The sequence below is a fragment of the Aulonocara sp. 'chitande type north' Nkhata Bay genome, linkage group LG9 (assembly GCF_057382095.1).
Source record: "Aulonocara sp. 'chitande type north' Nkhata Bay isolate Kocher_YH1m ecotype deep benthic linkage group LG9, A_spYH_male_GT1.1, whole genome shotgun sequence".
NCBI lineage: Eukaryota > Metazoa > Chordata > Actinopteri > Cichliformes > Cichlidae > Aulonocara > Aulonocara sp. 'chitande type north' Nkhata Bay.
The window spans coordinates 15,517,850-15,539,711 of NC_141352.1; the positions used below are offsets into that span (position 1 = coordinate 15,517,850).

At 41.5% G+C, this 21,862-nt stretch overlaps 2 protein-coding genes across 3 annotated transcripts; one reads left to right on the plus strand and one right to left on the minus strand.

Moving 5' to 3' along the window:
* The first annotated feature begins 163 nt into the window (after nt 1-163).
* pdia4 (protein disulfide isomerase family A, member 4) lies at nt 164-3,927 on the plus strand. Its single transcript, XM_086306053.1, has 10 exons — nt 164-470; nt 732-906; nt 1,085-1,290; nt 1,374-1,512; nt 1,601-1,806; nt 1,916-2,074; nt 2,220-2,371; nt 2,617-2,773; nt 2,891-3,124; nt 3,237-3,927. The coding sequence occupies exons 1-10, from the start codon at nt 395-397 to the stop codon at nt 3,650-3,652; spliced, it is 1,920 nt and encodes a 639-aa protein (XP_086162179.1). The 5' UTR covers nt 164-394; the 3' UTR covers nt 3,653-3,927.
* Nucleotides 3,928-4,007: 80 nt separating this feature from the next.
* LOC147321875 (alanine aminotransferase 2-like) lies at nt 4,008-21,056 on the minus strand. 2 transcript variants are annotated; one of them, XM_086306054.1, is made up of 12 exons: nt 20,866-21,056; nt 18,650-18,838; nt 13,117-13,206; nt 12,441-12,549; nt 12,133-12,266; nt 11,501-11,744; nt 11,219-11,298; nt 10,870-11,006; nt 10,201-10,375; nt 8,329-8,484; nt 8,142-8,254; nt 4,008-4,498 (listed from the first exon to the last, which is right to left on the minus strand). In XM_086306054.1, exons 1-12 carry the CDS (start codon nt 20,881-20,883, stop codon nt 4,408-4,410), a joined length of 1,536 nt encoding a protein of 511 aa, XP_086162180.1. In that variant the 5' UTR covers nt 20,884-21,056; the 3' UTR covers nt 4,008-4,407. The 2 variants fall into 2 exon arrangements, with proteins under 2 accessions (XP_086162180.1, XP_086162181.1); XM_086306055.1 differs by lacking the exon at nt 20,866-21,056 and adding an exon at nt 18,925-19,041.
* Nucleotides 21,057-21,862: the final 806 nt, after the last annotated feature.

Genomic DNA, 21,862 nt, shown 5'->3' on the forward strand with positions numbered 1-21,862 from the left:
TTTGAAAAACTTTGCCGTGAGCCAGAAAAGAGTAAACAAAAGCATCCAATAGTATCTGTCAACGTTTCAGCCTCAGGAATTGAGTGGCGACGTGTGATTGGAGGACAGTCGATGATGGCGTCCAATCACGACGTGGCAAGTCAGACAAGTTCCAGTACAGGGGAGGAGGAGGGGGTGGTGAACTGTGTGCTTTCTGAAGGGCTAGTTTGTATGAAAGGTATGCTAAAGGTTGGTGGGGCCACACATCAGTATTGATCCGGGCGGCTGGTCTGTGCAGCCCGCAGTGTTTTTGATGACATTCATCAGCCTTTTTTATTAGCTAAGTTAATTAGCCGGCTACTCGTGATCGAGCAGCAACAACGATTGACGCGGGGCCGTATCATCTGTGGACACAATGAAGAAGCTTGCTCTGCTGCTAATTGTGCTGCTTGGCGTTGCACATTTCGCGACTGTCAGCAGATGTGAAGAGGGTGAGTGTGGGCATTTGTACAACCCTGCAGCTGAACTACTTATTGAAGTAGGAAGGTCGGTTTATTGTGTTAAAATTAACGAGCTAATTAGTGTAGTTGTGTTAGCTTGCCAGCTAACAGGACCGCTAATGTCAACACACTTGAATAAATGCACTTTAGGGTCTTCACTGAATGCACGCAAGAAATGAATCCAGGCTGTAGTGGATCTGACACGGACTGAAATCAGTGTGTGCTCTGTTTGCTTGCTTATTTGGTGTTTAGATGTTGAAGAAAGCAAAGAGGAGACTGATGAAGAGGACAGTGACGATGAAGAGGATGATGAAGACGACGATACAGAGGTGAAAGAAGAGAACGGGGTGCTGGTGCTCACCGACAACAACTTCGACACCTTCATAGAGGGCAAAGACACGGTCTTGGTGGAGTTTTACGCTCCATGGTAAGTTGGATGTGCCAAACTACTGAAATCCTTATGAGTCTGAGTGAGTTGGAGAAACAGAAGAAGCTCTGATTGTTTTCAAACTGTAACCAATGAGCCATGCAAACTTTACAGCGTGCCTCTTCCTGTCTACATCCTGTTGCATTATCTCTGTCCCTTTGTTTTTGGTATACTTTAGGTGCGGTCACTGCAAGCAGTTTGCCCCAGAATATGAAAAAATTGCCCAGACGCTCAAGGAGAATGACCCTCCTATACCTGTAGCCAAAGTGGATGCGACAGTGGCCAGTGGTCTGGGGAGCAGGTTCGATGTGTCTGGGTATCCCACCATAAAGATCCTTAAAAACGGGGAGCCTGTGGACTATGACGGAGAGCGGACAGAGAAGGGTAAGAGTGGTTCGTCCAGTCTGAGCATCATTTTGTTAAACAAATGAAGCACCGGCATGGCTAATTTTATCAGTTTCCTGCAGCCATTGTGGAGCGTGTTAAAGAGGTGGCTCAACCAGATTGGAAGCCCCCTCCTGAAGCCACACTGGTGCTGACCAAAGACAACTTTGATGACACTGTAAATAACGCAGACATCATCCTGGTGGAGTTCTACGCCCCATGGTGAGTCAGTTATGAAGTACTGGTTAGATGCCATAAACTGTAGATGGTCTCTGAGGGGGGGAAGTAATAAACTAATTATCACCTCCAGGTGTGGACACTGTAAGCGTCTGGCTCCAGAGTATGAGAAGGCGGCCAAGGAACTGAGCCAGCGCACTCCTCCCATCCCTCTGGCCAAGGTGGACGCCACAGTGGAAAGCGAGCTCGCCTCACGCTTCGGGGTCACCGGCTATCCTACTCTGAAGATCTTCAGGAAGGGCAAGGTGTTTGAATACAACGGACCCAGAGAAAAAAATGGTAGGTCACAAAATGTGTAGTATGTATACTGCGGTTTGACACAGCATGTACATTTGGCTTCTTTTCATCCTCTAACAAAGCTGATCCATGTCTTCCACCTTCTCCATAGGGATTGTTGACTATATGAGTGAGCAGGCTGGGCCGCCCTCCAAGCAGGTACAGGCAGCGAAACAGATCCAGGAGCTCATCAAAGATGGCGATGATGCTGTCATAGTCGGAGTGTTTTCCAGCGAGCAGGATGCAGCCTATGACATCTACGTTGAAGCTTGTAAGTAATTCCATAAAAATAGCGTACAGTTTTTTTGTTTTTTTTCCCCTCTCCTCTGGGTTTTGATATCACTCATCTTCAGTTCTCTGGAGTTCTTTGGGATTTGCATATGTATTAACTGTATTCACTGCTGTTTGGCTTGCAGGTAACTCGCTAAGGGAGGACTTCACTTTCCGTCACTCCTTCAGTGCCGAAGTGGCCAAACTGCTCAAAGTTTCTCCCGGTCACGTCGTTATTGTCCAGCCTGAAAAATTCCGCTCCAAGCACGAGCCATCGTCTCGCACGTTTTCAGTCAAGGTGGAGTCTTTTACTTCCAACAGATTGTTGTGACTGATTTGAATTTTGTTTCAGTGTGTATGAAACTCATCAGCATTGCAAATGGCTGTGCTTTCGTTCAGTCACCGTTGGTGCATAAATGCACTGCATCGCCTAGCAGCAGCTATCGTTTTGATTGTTGCACTACTCTGATCTGCAAATGTCAGCAGTGTTGCGTTGGGGGGGGAAAAACATTTGACATCAACACGTTCTTCTTCATAACACAGGACTCGCCGGTGGTGTCTGACGTGCAAGAGTTCTTCAAAAAACATGTAATTCCTCTTGTGGGACACAGAAAACCAAGCAACGATGCTAAACGCTACACGAAAAGACCCCTGGTGGTTGTGTATTATGGCGTTGACTTCAGCTTTGACTACAGAAAAGGCGAGTAGGGTGGAAGAGTCATCTGCTTACACTTGCAACTACTGTGAATAGCAGCAACATTCATGCGGGAGGAGTTCTGTGCTGTAACACATACGCCTTGTCTCCTTTCACTTTCAGCTACGCAGTTCTGGAGGGGCAAGGTGCTCGATGTAGCCAAAGACTTCCCAGAGTATACATTTGCTATCGCTGATGAGGAGGATTATGCGGAAGAGCTGAAGGGCCTGGGCCTGAGTGAGAGCGGAGAGGAAGTGAATGTGGGAATTCTGGCAGATGGAGGCAAAAAATATGCGATGGAGCCCGAGGAGTTTGACTCGGAAGTGCTGAGAGATTTTGTCGTGGCTTTTAAGAAAGGCAAGTGCTAAAAATCTGTGTGGGGTTTTTGCATGAAGGACTTAACTTGTTCATTTAGAGTTTGTATTGACAGATGTGTAAATTTCACTAAAACTCTAAATTTTGTCCACAGGAAAGCTCAAACCCATCATCAAGTCCCAGCCGGTGCCAAAGAACAACAAAGGACCTGTTAAGGTGGTTGTAGGAAAAACTTTTGACGATATCGTCATGGATACCCAGAAGGACGTCCTGATCGAGTTTTACGCCCCCTGGTGCGGCCACTGCAAGAAATTAGAGCCTGATTATTTGGCTCTGGGCAAAAAGTACAAGGGTGAGAAAAACCTAGTGATTGCCAAGATGGACGCCACAGCCAACGACGTACCCAACGACAGCTACAAAGTGGAAGGCTTCCCCACGATATATTTCGCCCCGAGCAACAAGAAGCAGAGCCCCATCAAATTCGAAGGTGGTGACAGAACAGTAGAAGGGTTCAGTAAGTTCTTGGAGGAGCATGCCACAAAGCTATCACAGAAGAGAGACGAACTTTGAACTTCCTCTGAGAAGTAGCAAAGAACTCTTACCGTGCTTGTGCAGAGTTTCAGAGGATACTGACAAAACCTCTGGGAAGGTGAAGGGAATGCAGTAATTAAACAAAAATGGTGTTACTGATTTGCTGCGATGGTTTCTTTTCAATCATCCTTTTAGTTTGTGTTCATTCCAAGATTCAGGTTTCTTGTTTCTGAAAGCATGTAAGCACTGTTCAAGATTAATCCTTTTTAAATAAAACTGAAAATGCTGGCACATTTGCAGGCCAGCGCTGAGAAGTGGCTCTTTGTGTTTGTTTAATGGATACAAGTCATGCCAGAGAATGTGTTGCAAATATAGGAACAGGCACTGCACGCAGTTTCAGAAAACAAGTGTTTGGTTTTAATTACATTTAAGAACAATTAAAACAATTACTAATACAATTGGCTACATTCTGAGACATGTGAACAGCCCAGAGAGTACGCCTCAACGTGGCAGGGGCATAAAACAACGGTTAGTTAATCAAGTAATCCCTTAAAATGAATTGGCAGGAGAGGGATGCACCAGCAGAGTAAGAAACTGCAGAGACAATCAGTACTATCATCAGTTTGAACATTAAAAACCTGCAGGGCAATACTTTAAGAAAGTGCATCATGTAGTAAAACTTATTGACATCATCTTCATGTGCTGTACCAACATGAACGGGGCTTCTGCCTCAGTCACGTAAAGGTACTTAATGATACTGGCACTGAACAGTTGGGTCTTGAGATGTGGGACCATTAAGAAAACTCTTGTGTGAAGCGCAACTGGAACTCCCGGATCTTCTGCAGTACCACCTTCAGCTTCTCAGTTGGCGGCAGGATGGTCATTCTGGACGGAGAAAAGGTGGGTTCAGATTAATGATAAAGGTATCGGTAGAGGTGCTGTAGAACTGGAAATCAGATTTACGTAATAGAAGGACGGTGCAAACAATCAGGCTTTATCCAATACAGCTTTTTGTTTTTGGATCAAGGAGTATTTGTTAAATACTGTTGGCCACCAGTGCTACCCCTCAGCCTCCTAGTAGAGGTGCAGGTGTAGTATGCATTTGAAAATCCTAGTTCACGTTCATCTTCAGTTATCATGTTCAGAAACCTTGTGTCCACACTGCCTGCCCTGCCTGTGTGGCAGGGTGAGGATAACACCTCATCAGCTTCATACAGCTGAGAGGTAAAAACTGCAATGAATTACGCTTTTTTTTCAACATGTTTTACAAACTACATTATTTTATTTTGACTAGTTTGTTTTCATATAAATGCACACTTTGCTTAGACTTAAACCTGTGTGACTGTAAACTGACACAAGGTGTCACCGCTGAGCCATAAATTAGTAAGGTAAAACTTTCTCCATAGTTAAATCAAAATGTTTACATTATGAACTGACTGAGCAGGTACTGACTAGTTAGCTGCAGATTCGGATTGAGTTTCAGAGTGCCAGCTGCCTCTGTGCAGCACAACTGAAATTCACAGTTAGATGAGTGATAAGCTTATGAGGCACGTGTCACCGCACGCACAAGTGAGCCACAAAGTGAACAGGATCACAAACTCTCCTGAAGTCATGAAGTGTGTGTGTTTGATATTGTAAGATAGAGAAGTTTAACTTCTCAAACTTCAGGATGGAAGGGAGACAAATAGAAGAGCAGCAGGGCAAAGGAGTAATAAAACCCAAACTTAGGTGTATTTAGATTCAGACAATTCAGCATAATGTTAGTGCAGGGCAGTAGGAGAGTTAAAAGTTCATATTTAAAGAAAACTGTTCATGTCACAAGAGAACTTGTGATCGAGTGGAATTGGATTTGGGGATAAGCAGAGGGTGTTAGTGGGAGCACATATGCAAACAAGATGGAAATACTGGCACAGAAAGAAACGTAATGCAACATCAGAATAAACAGATATAAGTGGTCTCATGTCTCATTCTCTCTTGTTGGTGAATATATATCAATATGACTTAAAAATGAATGCAAAGTGAAATGTCCTTTTGTTTTAGTTTACACCTGAAAAGTTTCAACTCTGAATGTGGACAGCAGGGGGCGGTAGTTACGTTTGACTAGTACAAAAATTACCTCCTAATCACTTTACCTTGACCTTGATGAAAAAATGTCATGATGTCAAGGAAAGGTGTAAAATTGATAAGAAATTTGATAAGTGCGTAGAGAATGAAACCGCATTAAAACACAACCGAATCAAACTAGACTAACGTCACACTGGGTGCTGTGGGGTTTAAACCAATCCACACGTTTTTACCCCACCGATTTAGTTAGGTCATATAAATGAGAACTGATGAAAATTACTACTTCATTACAAAGGTTGGAATTTTTTAGAAAAACAAAGACATAGGGTCAGTATTCTGAGAGTACTTTAAGTTATCTAATAAAATATCAGTATCTGGTGTCCCTGTATTGATACAATATTGCCACACAAAATATCACCGCTGCATCAATTTCCCCCCCTCACCCCTAGTTTATACAGTGGAAAGGTTTGTAATAACGCAGAGCTTCTCTGCATAAACCCTGAACACCACCTCAGTCTCAGCCAACGGGACCTCACACAGAGCCCGGGAATTTGTATCAGAGACTTTGTCCTTTCATGAAAACCACTGATTCCTTTTCAGCCTCTGCTTGAACTACATTGCTGTTTTCACAAAGAAACACATACTTAAGATGATCTCGCTTTATCTTTAAATAACTTTCGTGAGTGCATGAGTGAGGTCAAGAAATGGCTGTTGGCAAATACTCTTATTCTCAATGAAAAAAAGACTGAAATCATGATTTTTGGCAGTAATGCCCTTCGCGCCAAACTTCAAGATGCCTTTGGCTTTCTTACTAGTTCTTTCTCTGATACTGTCAGGAATCTGGGTGTCTTGTTTGACAGCTCCTTTAAACTTGATAAACAGGTATCTGCTGTTGTCAGATCTAGTTTTTATCAGCTTCGTCTCATCTCCAGGGCCAGACACTATATCCCGTATAATGACTTAGAAAAGCTCATTCATGCTTTTGTAACGTCAAGACTACTGTAACTCACTCTATTCTGGTCTCCATGCTACCCTTCTACATAGATTACAGACAGTTCAGAATGCTGCGGCACGTATTCTAACTAAAACCAAGAAGTTTGACCATATTACTCCGGTTCTTGCTGAGCTGCATTGGCTGCCTATCAAACACCGTATTCAATTTAAAATTTTGCTGCTTACTTTTAAAATTATCAATAATACTGCACCAACCTATCTTAAGGAACTTTTAAACCCTTATGTCCCTGCCAGGGCTTTAAGGTCATCCTCGCAGTTATTGTTAGTTCAGCCCAGATCTCGGTTGAAATCTAGAGGCGATCAATCGTTTGCCTTTGCTGCACCTGAGTTATGGAACAGCCTCCCGATTGGCATTCGGGAGTCTGATTCTATTCTTTCTTTTAAAGCACGCCTTAAAACTTATCTTTTTGAACTTGCCTTTTCTACCCGTTAAATGCTGACTGTTAACTGCGACCTATTGCATTAACTTTTTACTATTCCTTTATTCTTGGTGTTCTCTATCATGCGGCACTGGGTCTGCTATAATCTATGTGCTGCAGTCCATTTTATTAGTGGCTTTCTACTGTGAACATTGTCTGCTGTTCTTATTATATTTGATATTAATCCTCTTAACTGTATTATTTAATTGTTTTTCTGTAAAGCACTTTGGTATGCCTAGGCTTTTAATGTGCTCTATAAATAAAGGTTGTTGTTGTTGTTGTTAAGGCCTGCGTTTACACTGTGTTATTTTGGTCCGACTCCCTCCTTCACTGGGTCTGCTGGCTTTTGAGCCACAAATCTGCTCTGCTCTGGGCACAATGCTGGTTATTATTGAAATGAACTGGCTGTGTATGTAAATTAGTACACCGTTAGTAGATGATCCTGTGATTGCGGCATCAAGCTAATTTGCCTCGCTTAGTAAATGTCCCTCATAGCCAAACAATGAAATAAATCTAAATAAATAAATAAAGTGTATTATTATTTTTTTAAGTTTTACTGCTGCAGAGTGTAAATAACTCCTCATCAACTCCTTTTCTAGGATTTCTATGACTGAAAATTCCCTCCCTCTAGCTCTTATCCCATATTTTTTTTATTAATTCATGATCATTCAAAAGACCCCCCCACCCCCCACCCCAGAAATGAACGTAAATCATACAGACACACTTTAATTATTATTGCTCACAAGTTAGATTTAAAGAGCTTACACAAATCTACATTTTTTATGCAGGGCAACAAACTGACAAGAAGGAGATTTAGTAGTTCAACTGTGGGTTTAACAGGCTTGTGTTTTTCATAATATATCAGTATTTTGTGCTACAGAAGATAATAAAGGAAACACTGGAGCTCTTTTGCTCAGATAATTCCAACAGCTCTTCCATCCATATACTTCCAGGTCACTTCTCTCACTTTGAAATCTTTCTAAGCAAAAACTATTTGAACATACTCAGCGTGTGAATTTAGCCATACTGACCTGAAGTGGTAGGTTCCCTCTCTCTGACCAAAGCCACTTCCTGGTACCAGGCAGATTCCCTCCTCATCTAACAGCCTCATACAATAGAACATGTCTGGAACCAGGCCCAACTCCTGCACACACACACACCTTATTTATAAGCAAAATTGCCTGCACACAAGGGATGCAGTGGGTGTATCGAGCAGACCTTGGCTTTGTCAATGGCCTTCTGAGGTAGAGTGATGCGAGGGAAGGTGTACATGGCTCCCTGGACTGGGTTACAGGTGATACCAGGCACTGTGTTGAAGATCTGCTCTGTTAGCCGGGCCTTCTCGGCCAGAGCTGATAGCACTGCCGTCCGCTCCTGGAGGGAAAACAAAAGGTAAAACTGTCAGCATTATATGAGTGAAAGCCGTTTAAAATAAAATACAATGCTACTATGTCAGTCCATGTTCACATGATACTATGTACTGTTTTAACTTTGGCGTTCATTTGCCAGGTTTTGGTGAAGTACCAACTATGATTATTTTGTATTCTGCATAAAATAGTAAGGAAAGATACTGGGTAGACAAAAACATGTATATCTGGTTTCAATGTGTAATTCAGGACGTAGGCTTTGAATCTAACACAAACAATCGTTTGTTTACCAGCCCCATTGTGGCCAATGGTGGCATACCTGTATGTAGCCATCCATTCACTACACAATAATTGAAGATCAGACTTTCCCACAGCTAAAACTCGCAGCTACACACTGCAACAACAAAGACAACTGAAGGTTTGCACTAGCTATGAGCACATTAATGATGATCAAGCTGTCTTTCAAGTCCTCACTGAACACATCGAGTTAATTACTCACAAAGCAGGCTGGAAAAACCAACCTAAGAGAACCTCTGTGACATTGACTTCTCTAAAAGCTACTCGGAGTCAGGTGTACCAAGGAGATTAGATTGGAAGTGTGAGTTGCAGTAGAGGCCTTCCCAGCAAATAAAGCAACTCAAAGTGTGGTTGTGAAAGTCTGTGCCTAAGAAAGACCAGTGTGAACTGAACCTTGATTACAACAAGGTTTAAAGCATTACAGATCTCCGAAAGTTAGAAAACGGTTACAAAAGCCTTCGCAAACACCTGGGTGTAATGTTCACTTTATATTTTTACGAACTGCATACAAGGAAGGTAATTCAAGACTGCTGCTAATCTCCCAGAAAAGGGTACTGAAAGATCACGCCAAGAGCACAGAGCGCAGTCTTGAAATGGGCGAAAACATAACTAAGTGTAATTCAAAAAAAGGTATGAAGCAATTTCTGCACCTTGCTAGAAGACAACAGACTAAATAAAATGTCAATGGACAACATGAAAGAAACTACTGCTTTTCAAAAATAATGAGTTTTCAAAATATAATATTAATGTTCTATAAAACTTTTAGACAGCAAACACATCACACTAACACCAAAAGTTCATCTTAACTCTGGATCATGAAGCATGGAGCAGAATGGTTACAGGACATTTTGCTATCTCAGAACATGAATCCCTTGGACTCACTGATGAAACAATAAAAATTTTTTACAGGCGCCTCTCGGGGCAGTAGTCCATGACACATCCAAGGGTTATGTAATGCATAAAGACAGTAACCAAAAGTCCAACATAAGTAAATCAACAACAGTGGAAAATAATTGAAAAAGATGGAGCAGCTGAGACGAAGTAACCAGAACAGGGCAGCTCAATCCGGACACCACAAATACTGATGTAATAGCAGGAGTGTTTTTTAAGGAATGATTCAAAAACCTTTCTCATCATTGTTTAAGTCTCACAAACAGCTAAAGAGAACATCTGTGGGAGTTACCAGTTTGCATACTTGTTTAGTCAGATTGTGGTCATCTATAATTGAGACTTAATGAAGACCAGACCACAATGAGTAGAAATCCAGAAGATGTGAAACAAAACAGCTCTGATTGTATGTTCAAATTTCAAAACCTGATCTGACCGAGTGCCACCTGAGAACTTTATCAAACCTAACACAGCTTTTGTGTGTAGATTAGGTGAGGCGATGTTTGCACTAGTTAATTCTGTTTGCATACACTCAGACCTTCATAAAAGTGGCATAAGAGGGCTCATCAGGCTGTGGGGGGTTCACCACGAGATCCAGTAGGGCCTGTCCGGGGACTGGTGGACACAGACGCACAGACACTAGTTTTACGAGTTGGGCTTTCACTTCAGGGTCCAAGTTGATGACCTCCATGTATCCTCCACGGAATCCACACCTAGAAAACAAACAGAGACAAGGAAGGTAAAGTTTGCTCTAACTGAAGGAGATGTACACGTCAACAAGGATTAACAACTCCAAGGACCATTTTCAGCTGCCCTGTGGGGTTTTCGTGCTTGTTTATTGGTTTTAGTTGAGGTGCATTACTAATAAGCATCTGTAAAACTCAACCATAAACCCCCAATGAAAACGTGAAGTAATTATGTTGAGTAAAATGCAGCTGAAATATATAAAATCAAAGGTTTATTTATTCAAACAATGAATCATTAAGAGAATATGCTTTGTATAACCAGAAAAGCAATCAAGTCAATTTCACTTAATTAGATACTAATAAATGTAAAATTTTACATTGTGTATATGTAACAAAATTCTTTTTTTTAGTGTATTTTAATCTTGTTTACTGCTTCCACTCATATTTACTGGCTTTCACTTTATTTTCTTTATATTTATGGCGTGTGCATGTGTGTGGCTGTATCTGTGTGAGATACTCACTCTCCCATGTAACATTTGGAGGTGGAGTGGAACGAAGCCATTTCCACTGTGTTTGAGTACTCCGGTCCCATCTCAAACAGAACTTTCTTAAAAGAGTGAAACTGGCAGCCCTCTGCGTATACATTATCCTGGTAGACCTAAAAAAATAAAATAAACATGGCTTTATTAACATTAATAACACTTCATTATATTATAAACATCAAAGACATTTTTCTCACACCCTTTTGGTGTATATGATAAAATATTAGCAAAGTAAAAGAAACAACTGCTGCAGTGCAGTAAGTTTGAAAGAAACCTTTAAAGCGTAAAAGTTTGCACTCGGACACAAAACAGAATGTGAAATACGTACTTCATCGGCCATGAGGAAGAGATGTTCCTCTTTAGCAAATCGGATCACATCTTCGATGCACTGCCTGCTCTGGACCTGACCTGTCACACAGGGCAGAGAGTTTGATAATTAGGAGAAGTGTGTGAAGACAGAGAGAATAAACTAAATGTCTTTGAAGTCTTAACTGTCCAAGATCAAATATTATTGTTAACTAGGTTTGGTTTTGGTCCACACATACACAACAAGACTCTAAAACATCAGCAGCTTCTTAACGTCACATGGAGAAACTGCAAAGAAGTGTACCAGTGGGGTTTCCGGGGTTGATGATGCAGAGGACACGAGGATTGCAGTGCTCCCTCGCGGCACTGAGCGCTCTCCTGAGCTCTGTGATGTTCAGACTCCAACAGTTGTCTTCGTCCAGGTAGTAATTTATCTGGACAGCGCCCAGGTCTGCCAGGGCAGCTGAGTACAGAGGGTACTGGGGGATGGAGATCATCACTCCTGTTCGGTCACGACCCTCCCCACACACCAGCAACTTCAATATGGTCTTGGATTGGAAGGTGTAAAGAGAAAAAGGAGGAGAGTGGAGTGTTGTTATTATGGAGACTATGTATGGACTGTTGGGTTGATTGTGTACATTAAAAAGAAGAGTACAAACAATCAATTTTGTTGGGAGACAAACTTTAACACCTACATAGAAACATATTGGGGAAAAACAAGTTTCATACTGCAGGATCTTTAGTGCAGGAGTTAGGGTATTTTAAGGTCATTCAGCAGCCTGATTGGGTTGCAAAAAAGTGAGACAGACAAAGGTCTGTGGGTGGAGTAGTATTAGAGATGTACAAAGTACAGATAAGTATATATTTAACAAAAGCTGACTAAAGCACCTGTCCTCAGTTGCCATTTGTACAGCAGCAAAGTGAGTCAGCACATACCACAATGGCATCGCTGGCCCCAGTGGAGAGGTAGATGTTGTCGGGGTTGGAGGGGATGCCACCGTCTCTTTTCTCGATGTAGCGCGCCACATCCTGACGGATGCACTCGATCCCCTGGCTAGCACTGTAGGCCCCTAATGATATGACAATGAACTTTGTTTAACAAGTAACATATTTAGTTGACCAGTTAACACAGAGATCAGACTGTCCAAATTAATGATTGATAAGCAGACAAATAGACGTAGATGCTAGTGCTGAAGGACTGGGACAGAGAATGTGGTTGGTGTAGTGAGGGGGAGTTGTCTAACCTATACTGTGGCCTCCGCAGGCCTCAAGAATGCGCCGTGCTCTTTGCTTGGCATCCTCAGGAAACTTGCTATCTTCCAACAGTGCTGGATAAGAGCAGAGAGCCAAGACCTGAGAGGAAAAGAACAAAAATCACTACATGTCCCACAACTGTGACCACTGTGACTTATTCAATCTGTAATTATTTGCAAAGTTAAGCATTTATTGTTCATGTTTTTTAATTTTAAATCCAATATCAAAAGTTACACTAAAATGCCACCATTAAGCTTCTATTTGAGTACTTTTATCTTAGTGCTGAAAGTACTGTGTATATGACATAGACATCTATGGCTTTTGGGCATCTGGGGGAAACCCAGAGGCCCAAGAAGAACATGGAAGCTTCATATGGTTTAAACTGAGAACCTTCTTGCTGTGAGGTGACAGTGCTAGCCACTGCACCACCATGCTACACCAGTTTCATAATATATGACCTAAATTGCAAGACTAACAAGGAGCTGGCCACTAAATATTTCTTCGGCGGGAATGTGTTGCTTCAACATTATTTCATATGTGGCTTTAGGGTTGTTTTGGGTTTTCTGTCATACAGTTTTGTTTCCTTCTGTAATTATGAGTCCGTCCTACTTAGCAAAAACACAAGCATTAACAGATTGTAAGCTTTAACCAAGAGAGTGGTCTAACCTGTCTGAAAAATGTAATTGGTTTCTGACCCATAGCGTGGGCGTCACCTATGTTGGCCTTGATGACTTCTGTGAAAGGTTTCTTCGCTCCCTGGAACAAAACAGAGAAAGGTACCTGATATCAGTGACTGAACAAAGTGTGAAAAAAAAAACGTTTGCATTGTTAATTCTAGGAACATATGCTCACTAAACAAGTTTGGACGTGTAAAAAAGGAGTAAGTGAGGAGGAAACAAGTGAGCAAAGGTAAAGCAGAAACGTTACTGTTTTCCCTGTCTTTTTCTCCGTTCCTTCTTTTGACATCCAACATCAATCATGGTTAAAATGATTATGGTTATTACATCATAACTGACATCTGGAGAAGAGCAGATGAGAAGCATACCCGGCATAAGAGACTCTTTGTAGGGAGAGATTAAAACAAAGACTCATAGGAAGCAGGATTGAGAATTGCAAAGTAACTCCAAGAGGTACATCACAAATCACCTTTGCTGTGCTCCTAATCTGAGCAACCTCAGGTTATAGCTTACAAGCATATAACTGATTACTACACATAAAATCTCAAACTACTAAATAATAAAGTCTGTATGAGAACGGGATCACCATTTCAACACGATCACAAGAGAAGGTTTTCTTTCTGACAAGCATATACATGACAGACATTTAGGCTACCTTCACACTGCAGGTCTTAATGCTCAATTCCAATTTTTTGATCAAATCCGATTTTTTTGTCTGCTTGTTCGCACTACAAATAAAATGCCTCCCTAGTGTGAACGCTCAAAGCGGCCGACATGCCCAAAAGAAGATGTCACACACAACGCGCTCTGTTTAGACCCAGAGCAAACAATATTGTTTGACTGATGGCCCTTAATATAAAGACTTCGGACTTTACGTTTCCCAATTTTTGCTTTAAGTAATGTAAATAACCTAATAATTATCCTTATTGCTGTTTTAGAGAGGAGCGGTGCTTCAAAGGATAGTTGCAGGTTTCTGTCAGAATCTGCAGATTATACAGTACAAATAAAATGTTCACGTTGTCTTCCCAACAGTTTCACTAACATCTACACTGGATGGCCAGGAAGCATTCGCGATGTCTTCTCCGGCGCTGATAATTGGCGTCTGTCTTGTGTCAGTGACGTAAAAGACGGATTTAATGCGACGTGACCGTTCAAACAGCAGTCGCTTTCTAAAACATCAGATATGTATCGGATTCAGTACCACATACGAAAGTGACCCAGATCGGATTTGAAAATATCGGATTTGTGCCATTCACACTGTCATACCATGATCGGATATGGGTCAAAAAAATCGGATTTGATGCGCTTTCGCCTGCAGTGTGAACGTAGCCTTAGTCACCAGTCCTGAGCGCTAGCATTTCTTTGCCCTTTAAGCACTGGTATTGTCATGTAATCCTTTAAAGCAATAAAAGCTTGTACTTGCTGACACCATAAGAGTAGAAAGCAAGCCAAGCATGAATTATGTTTTTTTTATGTTTACTTCCACCCAAGCATGTTTAACAGAGCCACGGGTTCAAATGTACAGGCTACACTTGTCTCAGGAGCTGTAAGAATACATGTAATCATTAATGAACACACTAATGTCATGGAATTTACAACTGCAGTTAAAGTCAGTCACCTTGTTCTTCGATATTATTAGGCTTATCTTCTTTTTTCATGTGCAATGTTTGCTTTTGGTTACGGTTTTAGCTGCAGTGCCTTTAACTTTTAAGCAGTGTTGTATTTTTCATTTTCCCTATTTGGTTTGCACTTCTTTTGAAAATTTTGAGGTTATCGGGAGTCAGATCATGGTGGCAGCAGACCAAGAAGGATATTCTAGAGGCCCTTACCCCTAGCAACACTTTCCATTTGCTCCTGGGGGATTCTGAGGCATTCCCAGGCCTGATGAGATAATCTCTCAAATCAGAAGTCCTTGTATTCATCTCACATAGAGCTTTTTGTCCCCTCATAAACCTCACATGGATCTTCTCACCATTAGAAGTTTTTGTTTTACAAAGGCTCTGGTACAGACTGTAGTTTGGGCTGCAGCGCAAAAGTGCTGGCCTGGAAGGGCACAGTCCTGCTGCCAGGGCTACCAGACACACAAAAACGTCATTTGCTATTGTTGATGTTGGGGTTTCACTCACAAATTGCAGGCTGAATCCAATTATAAGACACTCTTGAGTCCTCTTCATTTCATTCCTCTATTTATCCAAACCATTTTCTGCTTCTGTCCACCTCATTGTCCACCTTCATTTTATTTGAACCCTTCCTCGTCAACTATTTCACCTAACCAAATTATGCACACGCTGGTCTGGAGCCCATTTGTCTATTTACTGATCACAACATGCACCACCCTTTGCTGTTAATTAGAGGAGGACATGTGATAACAGATGTCCTCTGTTACTTTGGACAGCCTGGGCCAGTCATAAAACTAAAGTGAAAACTGTACTAAGCCTTCACTGAAGGTTTGTCTGAAATACAATTAGAAAACTGCAAATCCCCAGTTTGTATTGCATTGTGATATAAACACAACTACATAGTACATCCACACTTCACTCAAAGGGGGAAGTGGTATATCCTTTTTCATAACTGTGGGTAAGAGGCAGGGTACATCCAGTCACCAAACCATCAAGAGAGACAACCACACATTCTCATTTGACGCCTATAGCCAATTTAGAAATCCATTTAACCTGAGAAGCATTTGTTTGGACTATGGGAGGAAGTCATGCAAGCACAGAGTGAACATGCAGTACACAAAAAGGCCCCAGCGTACCAGGAGGCTCAGCCCAGGAATGTTCTTGTCGTGAGGCGACAGTATCCGTGCACTGCTGTGTGGCCATTTAACTTTACCAAACACTTCCACAAGTGGCCTTTAATTAGCATTTCAGGCAAGGATACAACATTTTATTATCTAGTAATACAATAAAAAAAACAACAACACAAAGAACATAAAAAGAAAAAAATCCACAGAGCAGTTCCAGAAGTACATCGGAGCTTACTGCACCCTGTTTATGTAAACTGTCTTTGTGGTTCTGAAATTCAGGACATGCTGTTCTCATTCTACTGGCTCGCACCAATTCTTGCACCTCCCAAAAAATCTTGGGAACTTGTTTTGTTTTCTGCAGAACTGCAGCCACTGTCTATTCTGAAACCTGCCTCAGATGGGTTCTACACGGCTTTTCCTATATGTAATTCCTTACCTCAAGAGATTTTGGACTTTCACCAGTGAAAGGCTTCAGGTTTGAACATATTAACCATTTATAAGATAATTAAGACAAAACAGAAGATTTCTGTTAACCAAAATTACCAAAAGGATAATTTTAATCTATGAAAATGATTGGGCATTGTTTTTATCATGATGAAATAATGTTACGTTTCACTACATTTCTAAATAGCTACAGAAAGAAAACAAAAATTGCTGGTAAACTCAACCCAACATTCATTTTGGGTCTTATTTACTTCTTAACATTCACCAAAATAAGTGGACTATATTGTGGTAATATACACCTTACCTTACTGTAGTTTAAGTTGTCCTTTGGGTTAAACAACTACATACACACAACAAACAAACTGCTGTTTACATTATTCTTGCCATGATTCACTGTGCTCTACATGACAAAACAGCAAGCAACCTGCCTCTAAGTTCAACTGAAAGTATTTTCCTTGAAACCAAGTCACTATTAGTCATTTTTGTGTTCTTGAATAATATCAAGAGCAAGCTTTCAAATGTCCTTTGAGTTAGGATTTTGTCAGATAAGAGCTTGATTGGAATCTAAGTAACGGGATGCAGCACTTTTCCTTTTTAGCCCCCATTCTCGAGCAACAAAGAGACTGCTGTTCTCCGGGTAGAATAGGAGCCAGTTGGTTCCCCGGCTCGCTGCTCCGTTTCTCCTGCTCAGTCAGCACCAGGTGAATATTACGCAGACCAGACCTGCAGACCAGGCCAAGAAAGCCTGTGGGACAACAGGCCTGACAGTCATCGTGAATGTTATTTCACTTACAACAGCTGTAGTTTGGACTCTTTGTTCTCTATGCTTAACTGTGCTAGAGTAACTGGAACATGGTTCATTCAAGCTATAACTAAGGCAAAGTGGAAAATAACCTTGTTGCTTTAATCATGTGGTTTATCAAAGTAAATTTTACTGAAATGCACTCAATGTTCATTTCAGTAAAAGAAAATTAAAGAACTGTTTACAGTAATAGATGGGCTCTTTTCCCCCGTTCTACTGGTGTATTGTCACCCTTTTATTATGACAGGAAGTGAAGAACTGCCAGAAGCTTAGGTTCATGCTTGAATTAGCACTGTGGGCACTGTTCTGCCAGATGTCTGGGTCATTATCACACAGACGCACACACGCATAATATCTGCTGAGTTGTCAGTAAGTGTTCCAGTTAAAAGATTTGACAGGAAGCTCACCAATAGATGACCAGTCAACTTTGTCATGACTTCTGGGAAAAGTTTTTTTTTGCAGGATTTGCTTTGGCTTCAATAAGCAAAGAAGAACAATTTGACAACCAGAGAAGTGAGGCCACATTTCACCAGAACTGGGGGGGGGGGGCTGCTTGTTATAAGGCTCCTTGCACAGAAAGGCCTCTGAGGCTGCTGGGCCTCACAGCTGCAGCTCAGTTCAATGAAACCTCTCCCCCGCGTGCAGAAGGGAGGTGGGTAAACCCAGAAAGAAACAAAGGAGGACAGAGAGTGCACCCTCTCCTCTTATGTAATAACCCTTTGTATTATACACATCCTTTTGGATCCTTTGGCCGCCTCTGGCAAGATGAGAGCAAAGTGTACTCAAAGAAGGCCAGAGCCGTCCCCGCAGGCTCATCACGTGTCTCGTGAAGAGGACATAACTGCAGAGCCGAGGGTTGCGTTACAGCTTTCAAAAGACAGCTTGTTCAGCCTAGCTGTACTTCCTAAGGGGAGCACAGTAAATCAATATTGCCCTGTTGAATGTAAGACGAGCAGAGGGCGACAAGCTCATTGTGGCGCATGCAAACATTTTGAATGCTGACCTGCCCTGAATGTCCTGCTTCCACTCCCTGAGCCAGTCAGCAAAAGTCAAGCATCTCATGCACAAAGCCTGCCCTGAATTATTATTTTGTAACTGTATCAGGAGGAAACAGAGTCGAAAAATTACACTTTTTACTTACTGAGTGCCAAAATCTAATATGAGGCAATCTTAATAATTTCTGGGCTTATATATAATGGGGGTATTTCCAACAGGTGTGACCTATGACTGTGTAGAGTTAGATTCCAGCTGTTTAATAGTTTCAACAGCTGGGTATGTACATAACTGCATAACCGTGTCTTCCCCTTGGCTAAAACAAACAAAAACAACAACAAACAATTAAAAAAAACACGGGAAATATGATTTAACACTTAAAAAAAACCACGTTAGAACCCGCACTTTAAAGCACATAGCTTTAAATTAACAAGCCATTCTTTTGAAACCCAATTCCCTCCTGAGTGCCACCTCAGCGATACTCTTAACTCAGTTCGCGCTTTTCTCCTGCTTTGTCCAACTTTGGCTCCACTTTACCTCCTTCAGCTCCTTCTCTATCTGCACCGCCCGCTGGACGATGGGTCCGCGGACCGCGTACTCCACCCGCTTAACGTTGGGGTTCATGCTGTCCAAAGTCAGCACCCTGCCCCGGTGCGAGACCCCGTTCACTGCCTGCTGGGACATGTTTGTTATGTCACGAGCGCACCGTTGAAGCTGAAGCGTTATCTAAAAGATGAAAAAGAAAGAAAAGAAGTTCAGCAATTAGACGCTCCTAGCTGCACGGGGAGCAGATAAAGTATATCAGCAGTTACCAGTTGTTCAGCGGTGATATTGTCAGAAAAGTTTCCGTGTTTGCTTTCCCTTCAAGCCCCTTTCCTTTAAGCTTCAACTGACACACGCACCCTGGGTGTTTGTATTCCCCCCCCCCCCGTGCCGCCCCGTGCTGCCCCGCCTTCGCGCGCTGTCGTTTGCGATTGGCTGGATTTTCCTAACCGTGACTGACGTCAGCGTCTAACGCTGCTGACTGGCGCCGTGTCATACTGCAAATTTTGTTATCGATCCGATACCAAGTGAATATGGTGCAGGTCCTGCCGATACCAATACGAATACTTTTAACCTATAAAGGCAGCTTATGTAGGGGAGTGACAGTGTGTTGTGTGACAGTGACATTTTAATGATTACAAAGTTTTTGTGATTTCCACTTTCCACAAAAATTGGTTATTTAAAAAAATATTTTTTGAGACTGAGCTTGCAAAGAAAAGCGTCTGGACTTCTTTAAGTTGCTTGAAGACGTTTCGCCTCTCATCCGAGAAGCTTCTTCAGTTCTAAGGTCAAATGGTGGGGAGTCCCAGATTTAAACCTAGTGGGAGTAACCCCCCACAGAGGGACGAAAGGACCCCCTGATGAGCCAAGGTGTGAAAATGGGTGTGGGTCCCAATCAGCCAGGTTTTCAGTTGAGCTCATTGTGAAACCTGGCCCCCCACCTTATCATTATGATATCATGCGAAAGCAACTTAAAGAAGTCCAGACCCTTTTCTTTGCAAGCTCATTTGACTACGATGACCTGGATGACTGAGAACCTTCACAGACATTTTTTGAGACTCTAAATCGCTTTGGGTTAGTGTTTGCTATGTATATAGGTTAAAGACTATACAGTCAGCACAAAAAGGCTAATAAATGTTTCACAATGCATGTTTGAGCTCTATTTTTCCATTTAAACAAATAATTTATTTAAGAAAATTTAATGGGCAACATACTGTATTGGAGAATAGAAGCAAAGTATCGATCCTATTCTCCAAAAGTTGATTCTGTTCATCTGGACATAGTGTTTTGTGGGAGAAACGTTTCATCACTCATCCAGGTGACTTCTTCAGTCTCAGCTGACTGCAGGTTTCCCCAATCTTATAAATGGTACATTGCATAATGACTGAAACTAGCCCACTGAAGGAACAATGGGCTGGGAGGTCCAGTTTTGTGGGAGAAATGTTTCTCCCACAAAACGCTACCTCCAGATGAACAGAATCAACTTTTGGAGATTTACTTACCTGGATGACTGAGCATGCATCAAGATATCGATCCTATTGCGTCAGTATCAATCCAATACCGATGCCAGCGTTGGCATCAGCTTCAGCTGCCTTTTGCTTCCATGTTTTTACAGTTATTCTTAATTGTTATGCATCGGGGAGTATTTCTTTAAAATTAAAGCATGAAATCATAAATAAGTAAGTAGCATTTAACGTTGTTAGCAAGCAGCGGCTAATTTACGTTAAGAGACAATGTTAGCCTATGCAAGTCCGAACCAATGTTGGCCACCTAAATAACAGTGACGAAAAAATGGATGGTAAAAGAGTGCACAAAGTACAGCCCAAGTTCTTTAATAAGGAGATTTTTCTTCCTTTCTTTGTCCTGCTTGAGAGTGTGGCTTGTCCAGTAGAAGAAGGCGTTTGGAAGATGTTAGTTTGCTAGTTTTATTGGCTTTTCATGAAGACAAGCAGCACAGCTCAAAAGAAAGAAAAAGCACTAAAGGTTAAGTCAAGGTCAAAGTTCCCACATTAAAGCGGTTTTCTTTTCTTTTTAAAAAAAAAACAAAACAAAACAAAACTGAACTGTATAATTAGAAAAGAGCTAAGCAATAAGCACAATTCCCAACTGTTTTAAAGTCATATTTATGCTAGGTTCTCAAAACTGGCTGACTAACTCGCCTGAAATAGGCCTCTGGCGTGTTGCATCTGCTGTACAAATACTTTATTTACCTTGGACATGGACTTCATCGCGACGATGGCTCTGTTATCATGCGAATACCGTAATCTGTACTTCGTAAAATCTTACAAGACTAGTCCAGTTTATTAAATGTCCTTCTTGAGTATCCGCTGCTGTGATCAATGTGGAGCAAAACAGTAGAGCAACATGAAGAAGCCACTATCTGATTTTTAGTACAGTTAATCAATAACCAGACAGTATTTAATAAACAACTTTTTGAATTATCTGTTCATAATGTAGGTCAGTGGTTACAACTGCAGTTACAATAGTTGTTAACAACATATAATAACTAGTTTCAGTTTTAAGTTATTGTACTTAGGTTTGTGTTTAAAAAATAATAATATTAATACAAATACTTTTTAGTTTTAGAGATCCTTGTCAATCACACATCATACAATCAAACATCTAACTTCTATTTTTATTTCTCTCATTCAGAAAATTCTTGCTGAAAACAAAAACGTGGGTTTTAATTGGGTGATTTGCTGTGGGTTCACCACTGGACAACAGTGTAATATCAGCCATACAGTGGCCCTGCTCTGAAGCAGAGATTTTGACTTGATATAGCAGGTGAAGCAGGCCTGGCTTTTCTTACAGTGAGGTGTCCCAGACAGCCATTACAGGTTGACAGTCAGCATACACAATACCAGGACCCCAATTGTCAAGCAGATAAATGAAATGCAGGTTTCATTAATTTTATTACTTAGCGTTTCTAGCTCTTAAAAAAAATCCATAAAACAGGTATACTGCTACAGTGAATGTAACGACAGAGTAACTATTAAAGTATTATGTTGTCAGCTCAGAATGGAAACTTCTTTGCCGGAGGGAGAGAGTCAGATTAATGCTGTCTGTGTCATTTTAACAGTATCATTTCTATTGGATTGTTGATGAATAATGCCCTGTATTATGACGGACATTAAGTGCAATAGCAACAGCTAACATATAGAAAAATAGACTTCTAAAGAGGGTTTGGGGCAAGAGTTTTGAAAGTTT

Coding starts and splice junctions, on each gene's coding strand:
- pdia4 (XM_086306053.1), top strand. CDS start 395: ATGAAGAAGCTTGCTCTGCTGCTAATTGTGCTGCTTGGCGTTGCACAT. Junction 1,291..1,373: donor CGGAGAGCGGACAGAGAAGG/GTAAGAGTGGTT, acceptor AGTTTCCTGCAG/CCATTGTGGAGCGTGTTAAA. Junction 3,125..3,236: donor TGTCGTGGCTTTTAAGAAAG/GCAAGTGCTAAA, acceptor TTTTGTCCACAG/GAAAGCTCAAACCCATCATC.
- LOC147321875 (XM_086306054.1), bottom strand. Junction 12,550..13,116: donor CAATTACATTTTTCAGACAG/GTTAGACCACTC, acceptor TTTTCCTCTCAG/GTCTTGGCTCTCTGCTCTTA. Junction 11,745..12,132: donor GGGCCAGCGATGCCATTGTG/GTATGTGCTGAC, acceptor TTCCAATCCAAG/ACCATATTGAAGTTGCTGGT.